This window comes from Lampris incognitus, chromosome 11 (assembly GCF_029633865.1).
Source record: "Lampris incognitus isolate fLamInc1 chromosome 11, fLamInc1.hap2, whole genome shotgun sequence".
NCBI classification, from domain to species: Eukaryota; Metazoa; Chordata; class Actinopteri; order Lampriformes; family Lampridae; genus Lampris; species Lampris incognitus.
Genome location: NC_079221.1, coordinates 43,796,485 through 43,810,633, shown reverse-complemented (window position 1 = coordinate 43,810,633; position 14,149 = coordinate 43,796,485). Strand labels below are relative to the sequence as shown.

At 43.8% G+C, this 14,149-nt stretch overlaps 1 protein-coding gene across 1 annotated transcript in view; it reads right to left on the bottom strand.

Moving 5' to 3' along the window:
• abca12 (ATP-binding cassette, sub-family A (ABC1), member 12) overlaps nt 1–14,149 on the bottom strand; it is a 112,336-nt gene that overhangs the window by 80,515 nt on the left and 17,672 nt on the right. Inside the window, 7 exon segments of the mRNA XM_056288934.1 lie at nt 100–220; nt 1,371–1,504; nt 5,369–5,577; nt 6,062–6,229; nt 9,197–9,327; nt 9,593–9,726; nt 13,343–13,509. Coding sequence (XP_056144909.1) covers nt 100–220; nt 1,371–1,504; nt 5,369–5,577; nt 6,062–6,229; nt 9,197–9,327; nt 9,593–9,726; nt 13,343–13,509 — 1,064 coding nt within the window.

Here is a 14,149-nt window from a genome sequence, read left to right as displayed (position 1 = left end):
GTAGTAGTAGTAGTAGTAGTAGTAGTAGTAGTAGTAGTAGTAGAATAAATGAAAATCTTTATGTTAACACAGTTTATTTAATCAAAAAAATTAACATACCTTAACAACATTTCTGGGTTGTCTGGAAGGGACGTCAGGGTGTGAGTTGTGGCTTGAATAAACTGGGGCCAGGTCAAACCAGTGTCACAGTGAACAGCTAAGGTGTTTTCATCAATCGAACCTGAAGGAGAAAACACAATTTTGCATATGTGGGAATGTGTACATACACACACACACACACACACACACTTACATCATAGCTTGCAGTTGTAGGGTGTGGCACAAGATTTTGTTTCCACAGGCAGTAGTATAGTGATTATCGGACACTGAGATAATAAAAATCTCTCCCCCTAACAGATGTTGGAAACATTTATTTTTCAGCCATATTCTCACTATATTTCAGTGTTCATTCTCATTGTAGGTTTATATATACTTAGCACAAAAAGTAAGGAAATGTGTGTTTGGTAGATTATTTCTTTGTTGAAACAATACTTCTTGGCAATAAATCTTATACCGTTGGAAAGCCTGTTTATTTCCCTTTTAAATGGGGCCACATTTGTAAGGAACATGCATTTGTGGGATGAGCAGCAGAGCTGAGTATGTGGGTTGCGCCCATGAAAAATTTGCCAAATCTTCTCCGCCAATGCCAAACAGCTTATTTTGCTGTTGCTACTGACTCTTGTTTTGAGCTTCTGGTACCCCAGGTGCTGACAATCAGCTGCCTGATATAAAATTTATTGCCAAGAAGCATTGTTACAACAAAGAAATAATCTACCAAACACACATTTCCTTACTTTTTGTGCTATGTTTACATATGCAATATTTTAGCCCTTGTAAAGAGCTTTGAGTGGCTGTTGCAGCTAGAAAAGCATTATATAAAATGCAACTTGACTTGACTTTATATTGTTTTGATATTCAGCTTTGCAAGTTTAGTTCTGAGACTGATGGCAGGAAATGTAAAAAAGGATAATAACAAAAGCAGTAAACCAATCTCTTATGTATTGTGCTGGCCAGAGATTGACTGCAAATGATTCATATTCTTATTAGGGACAGCTAGCTTGTTCACTTGCTAGATATTTGAATAAATAGATGTTGTGATGTGATGTGATGTGATGTGATGTGATGTGATGTGATGTGATGTGATGTGATGTGATGTGATGTGATTTTATGCTTTGCTATGTTATGTTATGTTATGCTAGTTATGTTATGTTATGTTATGCTATGCTAGTTATGTTATGTTATGCTAGTTATGTTATGTTATGTTATGTTATGTTATGCTATGTTATGCTATGTTATGGGAGGAGCGCTGTGTGTGCTCAAACTGAGCTTACAGTTCGCTGGCTTGGCAGTGATGCCCGGCTTGTAGTTTATGATCCAGTTAGCCATGTGGAGGTAAGTCTTCACCTGGGGCCAAAGGTGGCTCTTCTCAAGTTTTTCTCCATAACTCACCATTGCCGAGAAAAGTCTGAAAGTTAAAACAAAAGGTTATCACACTGAAAGGGTGATGGACATTGCACACGATTGATTGCCCGAAACGTATCTGTGGCATGCTAGGCAGGGATTGAAGGGAGCCAGAAATGGCCTGGCCAGGCAACATGGCGGACCTGTGTCCGATTCATTCATTCATTCATTCAACCTTCATTTAGACTTGGAAATATATTGAGGTAGAGGCCTCATGTACAATATAACCAGGCAAAAAAAAAAAAAAGGAAAAACCCCACAAACAACACATCTTAAGTGTCTAGATTGGTGCAAATTAATCCCTCTCTTATAGTATATGCATGATCCTTGGTTGGTTTAGGAGATAAGAGCCTGTGTTATTCACACTATTGTAGATGAAGAAAGCCACAAAAAAACTTGCTTTGATTAGCTTCTTTCTGCTAAGCCTCAGAGCAGACTGTCATTTCTGTTAAAGACTTGGCCAAATGGACAGTGATAATGGTGTATGTTCTTAGTATATTGGAGTTGTTCTGTTTTGGTTTGTCTTTGTAAGCTGAATTAGAACGACAGTGTTTTCAATTTCAGTATCTAATTTAAATTGGTCAATTTTATGTGTATGGCTAATGCCTCGTCCAACAGAAACTAAATTCCATTTTTAGTTCCATTTAAAAAAAAAAGAAGAAGCAAGGTTTTTTGATGATCGGCACCAACCTTTGCATGTAAAAAGTATCTCTCTAACCAGGGACAAATTATTACAATGACATAAATATTTGAATAAATCATACCTATCATTGCCCTGCCCAGCTTGTACTTCTCTGTTTTCACAAATCTTCCATTACACTGCCTTTTGTCTCTGGTATACAAGCAGCAAGTCTTTTGTGATGTGCATTTGGCCATCACTACCTAGTCTGATGACAGTGCAACTAGCTGAGAGGTGGCTGACGTCAACCCACCTCAAAAATGACTTTGCACAATAGGTCAAAATAACGCTCACAACATTTTAGGTATATCTGATCTCATCTCATCTCATCTCATCTCATCATCAGCCACTCCTCTGGGGTCAGGTTGCGGTGGCAGCAAGCTAAGTAGGGCACTCCAGACGTCCCTCTCCCCAGCGATGCCCACCCAGTGTTCCCAGGCCAGATTGGACATGTAGTCCCTCCAGCAAGTTCTGGGTCTACCCTGGGGTCTCCTCCCAGTTGGACATGCCCAGAAAACCTCCAAAGGAAGGTGCCCAGGAGGCATCCTAATCAGATGCCCGAACCACCTCAACTGGCTCCTTTCGACACGAAGGAGCAGTGGCTCTACTCTGAGCTTCCCCCGGATGTCCGAGCGCCTCAACCTATCTATAAGAATGAGCCCAGACACCCTACGGAGGAAACTTATTTCAGCCGCTTGTATCCGCCATCTCACTCTTTCGGTCACTACCCCAAGCTCATGACCAAAGGTGAGGGTTGGAACGAAGACTGACTGGTAAATTGAGAGCTTTGCCTTCATTTTAGGTATATGTCATCTGAAAACAGCAAACTACTATTTGAGCCAGATACTGAATCCCTTTCCAAGTTTGTAGCACCCATTTTCAAAGGAATTACATTCAGATTTTTTCCTCAATGTTAAACAGGATTTGCCAAACACAATGCTGTTCCTTCAACTCTGATAATGCAGTAAATACAGTACATGAAGAGCCCAACAGTTCAGTTCTAGTGAATTAGCTTTGAATGTTCAAAGCTCAAAACACTTGCTCCTCAAACAAGTGTTAATCATGTACAATGCATATGCAGGTTTTTATTCCAATCCAACAATACACCAACTGATTTTACTGATTAACACACATTAAACCAGACAGACACTATTCAGGGAAATCAAGTGGTGTAGTGCTGGGTTGGAATTTTGTGGTCCATGTAATCTAATCTATTAAGTAACAACACCAAAAGAAAAGCATCACTTATTGATCTATTGCACATTCAAGATGTCATCCAGCTGATTTTGGAATGAATTTAAGTCACTGGAAAGGATCTTTAGGATATTTGATCGCAAACTAGAACCATTTGAATACATCTACTACTACTACTACTACTACTACTACTCCTACTACTATTACTTTCGGCTGCTCTCATCATGGGTCGCCACAGCGGATCATCCATTTCCATCTCTTCCTGTCCTCTGCATCTTCCTAGGTCATGCCAGTCACCTGCATGTCCTCCCTCACCACATCCATAAACCTCCTCTTTGGCCTTCCTCTTTTCCTCTTCCCGGGCAGCTCCATATTCAGCATCCTTCTCCCAATATACCCAGCATCTCTCCTCCACACATGTCCAAACCATCTCAATCTTGCCTCTCTTGCTTTGTCTCCAAACCATCCAACCTGAGCGGTCCCTCTAATATAATCGTTCCTAATCCTGTCCTTCTTCATCACTCCCAGTGAAAATCTTAGCATCTTCAACTCTGCCGCCTCCAGCTCCACCTCCTGTCTTTTCGTCAGTGCCACCATCTCCAAACCATACAACATGGCTGGTCTCACAACAATCTTGTAAACCTTCCCTTTAACTCTTGCTGGTACCCTTCTGTTGAACTCCTGACACTCTTCTCCACCCACTCCACCCTGCCTGCACTCTCTTCTTCACCTCTCTTCTGCACTCCCCATTGCTTTGAACAGTTGACCCCAAGTATTTAAACTCGTCCACCTTCGTCACTTCTACTCCTTGCATCCTCACCATTCCGCTGTCCTCCCTCTCGTTCACACATATACGTATATTCTGTCTTGCTCCTGCTGACTTTCATTCCTCTTCTCTCCAGTGCATACCTCCACCTCTCCAGGCTCTCCTCAGCCTGCACCCTACTCTCGCTACAGATCACAATGTCATCCGCAAACATCATAGTCCACGGAGACTCCTGCCTGATCTCGTCCGTCAACATGTCCATCACCATTGCAAACAAGGAAGGGCTCAGAACTGATCCTTGAGGTCATCCCACCTCCACCTTGAACCCATCCATCATTCCTGTCACACACCTCACCACTGTGACACTTCCCTCATACAGATCCTGCATCACACCCACATACTTCTCTGCCACTCCTGACTTCCTCATACAATACCACACCTCCTCTCTCGGCACTCTGTCATACACTTTCTCTAAATCCACAAAGGCACAATGTAACTCCCTCTGGTCTTCTCTATATTTCTCCATCGACATTCTCAAAGAAAACATCACATCTGTAGTGCGCTTTCCTGGCATGAAACCATACTGCTGCTTACTGATCATCACCTCTCCTCTTAACCTAGCTTCCACTACTCTTTCCCATATCTTCATGCTGTGGCTGACCAACTTTATACTTCTGTAGTTGCTACAGTTCTGCATATCAGCCTTATTCTTCTCCACTCCTCAGGCATCCTCTCACTTTCCAAGATTATGTTAAGCAATCTATCCACTGCCATCTCTCCTAAACATCTCCATGCCTCCTCCATACCTCCTCTTCATCCTCTTCATAGCTGCCCTCGCTTCCTCCTTGCTAATCTGCCACACTTCCAGATTCACCACCCCCACATCATCCAACCTTCTCACACTCTCATTTTCTTCATTCATCAGCCCCTTGAAGTACTCCTTCCACCTTCTCAACACACTCGCCTCACTTGTCAGCACATTCCACTTCTATCCTTCATCATTCTAACCTGCCGCACATCCTTCCCAGCTCTGTCCCTCTGTCTAGCCAATCGGTACAAGGCCTCTTCTCCTTTCTTAGCGTTTAACCTCTTTTGAATACACACATAGCCGCTGTTATTGTCGAAAATTGAGGCAATAACCTCCAGTGGCAATTTTCATCCAAACTGAACAAACAGCTTCTTGAAAGGGACACCCTGCAAGTATGGTATCAGTAAGTGTTCAACTAGACCTTTGTTGAAGAATTCCAGTCATATCGTAAGTGTTGTTCTCTGGCATCCAGTTCATCCAGTAGTCTACCCCCACCTCCTTGGAGATTCTGTTCAGGATCCCTTCGATGTTCAACGTGTTATTCATCAAGGTGTGCCACTCAGACAGGATCATCGGGAGGGTAACATTATCACCTGCTTGGCCAAGGACAGTGCTGTATATTTCTTGAACCTGAGGGAACACAACATGGCCCAGGAGTAAACACGACCAGGTTTAAATGTGCATCCTTCAAACATCTACGATGTTTTTGGTATCTGAAGGCCATAAATCCAGCCGGCGTCGGAGAATCTACTTGATGTTGAAATGTATGCATTGTTTTAGAAATCCCTAGTGTGTGATTTAAGGTGTTAAATCATGATTCTACGCGTCATTTATTTACCATAAACAGAATTTCCTTGAGAAAAATTTCCAAAACAGTTGTCAGGACTGCTCATTACTTAACAAATGTTTCTATATGTTTGGTTGATCTTGACTTTATTCATTCACTTAGCATGTAAAAGTGCTTATTTATGATCAGTTTTGCGATTATGTTCCCATGAACGAGATGGTTGACCAGTAAGCTGAACTTTAAGTAGACTCCATATAAACCTTTATAGAGATGTATAGAGCAATTCAAGCCAAGGAGGAAGTTTGTTAATAACCCCCAGCATTTTACCTTCTGAACCAAAGGCAACCAGTCCAACAGTAAATTATGCTGCAGGGCAGAGCTGTTCTGGCAGATCATGGCCCTCCACACTGCCGTCTCCACGCTGTTAGAGGATAAGAGCCACTCAAAGGGAATCAGGAGGTCCTCACATGTTAAAGGATCCGTAGATGTCAGGACCTGGTTAAAAGAGGGGACGAGGAGTATCACTTGAAGTGCTGTATTCTGTATTTTTCTCACGCCGCTACAAGCTGTCACATATGAACACACGTTTAAACCCCGCTGTAAGGGATGTGCATGGCTCTTATCAACTGCATGCACACACATGCCTTTTCTCCAATTCCTAATCAACCCCTGCATGCTTGCCTACTCTAATAGTGCAATGCGTCAGCCTACGAGGAGAATACAGGATTGCACTTACTGTCTCAGCTCATCACTGACTAACTGCTTGATTTACAATAATTAATCCGTCTTAGTTTGGTATGACCAGGCCCGTCACGGGGGGGGGGGGGTACAAGGCCCTGCTCACTGACAGCTATTTTAGTTCTATACTGCATGCAGCTATTCTAGTTCTACTGCACGCGTAATCTCGGTCCAATACATGTTTAACAAGTAGAATAATACACAAGGCTCAGCGTTTTCGCTTTTTACTGATTTTCACCGAACAATACTCAGATTTGTTAAAGGAGCAGATCGGTTTAAACTGATTTTCACCCGGATTTTATGTTTCCACGGATCCAAAAGTTGTTCCTGTTCGTGTGTGGTTAAGCAACAGTGTCCCCTTGTGGCAAAATTCGGCATGCTGGATGACTTTGACAAATAAAAACGCCGAGCCTTAATAATACAGCGTCATCATGCACTGTAAATACTGGCTTTACATCATCAAGTCAGCTCAGCTGTCACTTTATTTTGGCATGTTGAAGTATGTCAGTATTACAATTCAATATTTCAGGTCTATAGCCTACATTTCATTCAGATTTAGATCATTTTTCAGACCGGACATTACACGTAGCCTACGGTTACAGTCACATTCATATAGCTATTCAGCACATCTCTTGAAGTGTTGACAAATTTATCCAGCGATCCTGGCAGTGACTTATGAACTGCTTCCTTCTTTTTCATTTTGTTTTCTTTTCTTAGCACTCGGCCTCATGATTATGTAACACTGCACAACGAAGACTTTGCTTCCTGAACACTTTTGGGTGTATTTTATGGATTTGGGGCTGCTGATCACGAAAATCACCTTAACATTTTCCTATCGCAAACCGTTTGGTAGATATAACCTATTTTCGTGGTTTCCCGTCATATTTTAAGTCTGCCAGTATATTGCCCCCAGAGCAAGCTGTTTTGGTCAGCCCAAGCATGCCTCAATCTGCCTTCAGCCATGAGACCAGCGCCACATGATGACAGTTCGCCAGTACCGAAGCCACCAGAGACATGGAGCCTAGACGAGGCAGATGAAGATGCCACAACACATGAACCAGATGTGGAAAACGACATTGATCCAGATGTTGAACCCTTTATGCTGGTTATCCTCATCTGATAACACAGCCAGAATGAAATGACCTGGTCAAGGACTTAGATTCGTCAAAAGCTAAAGCAGAACTAATTGGTTCAAGATTGCAAAGATGAAGGGGAATCCAGGTAGCATAGTGGTCTATTCCGTTGTCGATCAACACGGGGATCACCAGTTACCTCCAGCTTGACATCCCCACAGACACAATTGGTTGTGGGAGGCCAGATGTGGTTATGTGTCCTGGTTGCTGCACTAGCACCTCCTCTGGTCAGTTGGGGCAGCTGTTCGGGGAGAGGGGGAACTGGGGGGAATAGTGTGATCCTCCCCCGTGCTATGCCCCCCCCCCCCCGAGTGAAACTCCTCACTGTCAGGTGAAAAGAAGCGGCTGGTGACTCCACATGTATCGGAGGAGGCATGTGGTAGTCTGCAGCCCTCCCCGGAGCAGCGATCGGGATGGCTCGGAAGAGTGGGGTAATTGGCCAAGTACAATTGGGGAGAAAAAGGGCGAAAATCCAAAAATGTAAAAAAAAAAAGATTGCAAGGATAGGGTTTGCTGTCACCAGGTACAAAAATTCTTCTCTTTCGGAACCATCAAGAGCATTTGACAAACTTCCTCACGCAGGTTGACAACCTCTTATTCTGCACTGACATTGATGGATTGTTCATGGCTTTGGGTTGTGTGCATGACCCACAACAATGGCATCTTTTTAGAGATTTGTCAAAGTTAAGCCTGAAAGCTGTCGTGTTGCACAATGGCAAAGACCACCCTTCAGTACCCATCAGCTATGCAGTACAAATGAAAGAAACCTACAATAACATGGAACTGTTGTTGAAACACATACAGTACAACAATTACGACTGGAACATACATGGCGATCTACAAGTATTGGCAATGCTAGGACTTGGCAATGCTAGGCAATGCTAGGAATGCAGCTCGGGTACACAAAGTACTGTTGTTTCTTTGTGAATGGGATAGCCGTGCTAAAGAATCACATTACATTACCTGAAGAACTGGCCGCTCCATAAGCATTTCGTTCCAGAGCAGAAAAGTGTGGCGCATAAACCACTTGTCGACCCAACAAAGATATTTCTGCCTCCTCTTCATATAAAACTCGGATTGATGAAAAATGTTGTGAAAGCAATGAACAAAGAAGGTGATGGATTTTGCTACGTGACACAGACGTTTCCAAGAGTAACTGATGCCAAGACTGAGGAAGGCCTTTCTGTTGGTCCACAATTCAGACAGGTCATCAATGACAGGGAGTTAGAAGATCTGCTAGTGGAGCCGGAGAAAATAGCATGGAAGGCTATTTAAGGATGTTGTTGAGAATTTTCTTGGAAACCACAGAGCACCAAACTACACTGAGCTGCTTGACAACATGCTTAAAGCATACAAAACCATGAAGTGCAACATGTCATTGAAAACTCATTTTCTGCATTCACACTTGGACTTCTTCCCTGCTGTTCTTGGTGCAGTCAGTGAGGAACGTGGTGAAAGGTTTCACCAGGACATTGCGACCGTGGAAAAGAGGTGTCAGGACAACTGGAATCCATCAATGCTGGCCGACCATTGTTGGACACTGACACGAGAGGCAGTATGAGCTCAGAATAAGAATACTTGCCAGACTCACCTCCATAACCATCTTCTCTATGCTGTCCAGGACAAGACCAAGCCAAGCACTTGCCTCAGATTGGTTAGTCATAAGTGTCAAGAAGGTTTGTTGGAGCTGCTCGGCATCTTGCAAAACATCGTCTATCTTTGCTGTGAAATAAAGAAGAGCATGTAAGACAAAAACACGCCTCTGAGACAGAGCCATATAGATAGAGCAAAGTCATATCCAAAGCTTGAACTGGATTCTATCTTGAACTTATAAAACATAACATTTCAAAACAATTTATAGATGTCACTGGGGTAATATATTCAAAAATTACAATATAATGAATAACTAACTGTGGCTCTTTCTCTGTGGTATTCCCACATGGGGGAAGCTTTGCTGTGTGCAGCAAACTGTTTACTACAATCTTACCCTCCATGGTATCAATGGCCAGATTGGCTGTCTGCATAGAGGTAAAACCACTCCTGAGGATTCCTTGGACGACCATGTCCACCGTAGGGACACTTTTGATAATGTCCAACAGCACTTTGCCCACTTCAAGAAACCTATCAATGTATGAGAGGGAAGAAAGGAAGAAGAATATTCATATTATAAGTCTAACTTCTACATTATTGGCTCTATTGACATTCTTAAAGCAGCAGTAGACAACTTTTTTGCTTTAACTTATTATGAAGTAAATGTTGATTGCACAGTGTAATGGCTATAGAACAATGACTTCAGAAGAAGGACCATATATGAGCACATCCAGAAAATATTAAGGTGCAAGACAAAAATAGAAAAACTAGAATGAAGGAGTAAGGTCTGCACACTAAACTACTTCCAAAAGCTATTTTATTTATCAGTTAGATTGGTTCCCTATAAGCCTCACTTTCACTCTGTAACTCTCTCTTTCACAGGTGAGATTCATTCATTCATCCATTCATCATCAGCCACTCCTCCGGGGTCGGGTCGCGGTGGCAGCAAGCTAAGTAGGGCACTCCAGACATCCCTCTCTCCAGCAACGCCCGCCAGCTCCTCCTGGGGGATGCCAGGTGTTCCCAGGCCAGATTGGACATGTAGTCCCTCCAGTGAGTTCTGCGTCTACCCCGGGGTCTCCTCCCAGTTGGCCGTGCCCAGTACCGCAATCTCACCCTTTCGATCACTACCCAAAGCTCATGACCATAGGTGAGGGGTGGAACGAAGATTGACTGGTAAATTGAGAGCTTTGCCTTCCGGCTCAGCTCCCTCTTCACCACAACGGTCCAGTACAACGTCCACATTACTGCTGATGCTGCACCAATCCGCCTGTCAATCTCCCGCTCCATCCTCCCCTCACTCATGAACAAGACCCGGAGATACTTGAACTCCTTCACTTGAGGCAACAACTCATCTCCATCCCGGAGGTAGCAATCCACCATTTTCCGGTAGACAATCATGGCCTCTGACTTGGAGGTGCTGACTCTCATGCCTTCCATTTCACACTCAGCTGCAAACCGCCCCAGTGCATGCTGGAGGTCGCGTTCTGATGAAGCCAAACAAAACCACATCATCTGCAAAGAGCAGAGATGCAATTCTGAGGTTCCCAATATGAACACATTCCTCACCCTGGCTGCGCCTTCAGATCCTGTCCATGAATATCACAAACAGAATCGGAGACAAGGGACAACCTCGGTGGAGTCTGACACCCACCGAAAACGTGTCACAGGTAAGATTTCACGGGAAAATTAAGGCTTGATTTACAGCACAAAGGAAGTGCGTCAACCATTGCGCAACTGAAATAGGAAGAGGATAAGCACTTTTGAGTTCCCCCGTAGCTATTGGTAGCTACCCCCAGTAGCAGAAATGGTGGACGGTGGAACAACCTAAGTGACAATGGAAACTACCCAGCAAGATAAAAAGAACACCGCCGGACTTCCGGCGTAGCAATCAATGGAGTAGAATGCAACTTTCGGGGCTCCTGCAATAATCTCTGAAAAAATCCTACGCAAGGCACAAGTATTGCACATTTTTGGTGTAAGTTTTATCCAATACCTAAACTTAGACCTGTTACTGACCAAAATGTCTCAAAAGTCAAAACTGGGGGCACATCGACTGCACAATCACTGCGGCCAGCTCCGCATGCCCATTCCCGCCTTGTAGTGACTCCTCTTTTGCCCGGGGGGGGGGGGGAGCTGCCACATCAACAGAGGTCACTGCCCCCTCTGATTTTAAGGCTGAGCTGCTCTCTCCCCTTCGCAATGAGATGGCGGTTACTTTCAAGACCGAGCTCCAGATGGCCTTGAACGAGAACCTTATCATCCATCAAGACGGAGCTACAAAGCAGTAAAATCAGAATTGTTTGCCAGCATTATTAACATCCAGTCCGATATCAGTGCTCTGAAGGATACCGTGGCTGAAATGGAAACCTCACTTTCCACCTGCACCAACCACATCGCCAAACTCCAGGTTAAAGTGGAACAGCTGTCAGTCAAACTGGTAAGAGTGGAAAATGAATGCGAGGCTCTTGAGGCGAGGTCACAGTGCAACAATATAAGAATAGTGGGTATTCCTGAGGACGCAACAAACTCCTCCACTGCAGCGGCTATCTCCACTCTGCTAAAAAGGAGGCTTTTAAGCTTGAGCAAGAGCCCCTCTCGGACCGCGTTCATCGCTTAAAGCCGGTGGGCGCCCTCCCCCAATAATCGCTCGACTACATTATCACATGGACTGTGTTGATATTCTGTGGCGAGCCAGAGTCCAACAACGGATCAAGATTCGAGACGTGGTCATCTCTGTCTCTTGCGACTACACCTCGAAGAAAGCCCACGCCTGAGCCGCCTTCAATGGCATTCCACCAGGGCATTCATTAAAACACTGGGCAAGTAAGAGAACTGAGAAACGTCATATAATGTTCATGATGTACCTCTCAATTAGCATGGACAATCACTAACTCTTACTCCACACACCAAGTCATATTGTGTTGAGGTGGATTTGTTTATTTGTTTATCATTAAGTTTGCAGGAGCCAAAACCAAAGTCTAACTGCGACTATTAGGTCAAAAGCTGTAAGCATGTCCGTTAGGTATTTGACTCCTTGTGGAGATAGCAGTGGGTTCTCCATGGATTGGGGATGGGGTTGATGCAAGTGCTATGGGGGGAGTTGAGAGGGGCTTTTTGGTATTTGAACTGTTCTGTCCAATAGCCGTTTGTGTTGCTTTTTATTTGTTCATCTTTTATTTTTTTTTATTTTTTCCTTTAACAAGGGATGGGGTGGGCTTCATGCTCACTTCCTTTCTTAGTACTTAATAAATGGCCAGTAATACTAGAAATTCAGGAATCCCACATATTGGCTCTCCTGTGAGGTTTGTCAGCTGGAATATTGAAGGTATGGGGAACAATATTAAGAGATTGAGGGTATTTGCTCATTTGAAACGACATAAAGCTGACCTGGTGTTTCTGCAGGAGACCCATACATGCGTACCAAGGACCAGGTCGGACTAAAATGCCCATGGGTATCTGAGGTGTTTCACTCAAACTTCAACTCTAAAGCCAGAGGGGTTGTTATTTTAATTAGCAAGTCAATGCAGTTTTCAGCCTCCAAAGTTATATCTGATAAAAACGGCAGATACACATTTGTCTCAGGTAAACTGTCTCGTGTTCCCATTTAATCAATTAATATTCATGCCCCCAATTTTGATGAGCCATACTTTATGAATAACCTGTTTGAATGTCTCCCTTCGTTAAATAACAACCTCCTTATATTTGGAGATGAATTGCGTAATTGCACGTTACACCCCCCCCCCCGTGCTTCCCGAAGGAGGGGGGTAGTGTAACGTGCACGGATAAATAGACTCGCTAGCCCTTGGCTAATGGGTCGGACCCTTTATTTGACTGGTTAGCATAGTCGCCCGTGGTGCGGGAGACCCGGGTTCGGGTCCCGTCTGCGGCGGTTTCCGGCTGCCCCCCGAATTTGCTACATAGGCTGATAGTTCCAGTAGCTTGCGAGATTAGCCATGGACAGACACACACACACACACACACACACGACCCCTCCAGGCTACCGCCTGACGTAGATAATAATGCAGTGTGAGCATTATTAGGACAGAAGTATAGAGAGCAAGAAAAAGACAGAACAGGAAGTGACAGACAGACCAAACAGAAATAGAGAGGACCAGAGGGAAAAAAATAAACTTGTTCTCCTCACAGCTCTTCCTCGATATTCTGTGGCTGTGGGTCCACACTGCGCCGGGATCTTGTGTTGTTTTGGCCCCCTTGGCCTCCTGAGCCCGAGCCTCCCATAAGGCTGTGCAGCATACCCTTAGCAAAAGCCACATCACCTGCTGCCACATCCTTACTCCACAGCAGGAAAACCTGTGAACACACATAATTTGAATATGTTAGTAGGGCAAAAAATAGGGTGTTGACTTCAAGTCATGGTGCAAAGGTCCACTTTGGTATGGAAGTACCGTAGGGCCATAGAAATAAATTTATCCAAAGACACAAGTGAGATCACACTTTGTATCTGAAATACACACTTTTTTTTTAATGGCCGCCGAATGCGCCGACAATACACCAGACCTGATATCTTTGCTTCTGTTATAGCTATAATGACAAAATAGGTGTCAAAATGTACATTTTTGGAGTCAAGGAATCCAATTAAATAGGTTTCAAGGCTAAAAAAAATTCCCAATAGTTTTCTCCTTACCATGACAATTGGGGGTAAAATGCGCACATTTCATTTAAAAAAAAAAACAAGCGTCATAAGGGTGACTTTCCATATATTTTCTTTTAAAAACTTTATTTTTGTTTTTTTAAGCAGTGCAGCTACTTCTACACATTACATGTGTCCTTTAGTAGCATGAGATTTTGACCAATCGGGAGTAGCCTATGCAAATCAGTTGCTGCTGCAACAACATGCGAGGAAATGGAAGAGAAGGGGAGGAAAGGAGAGAGAGAGAGAGAGAGAGAGAGAGAGAGAGAGAGAGAGAGAGAGAGAGAGAGAGAGAGAGAG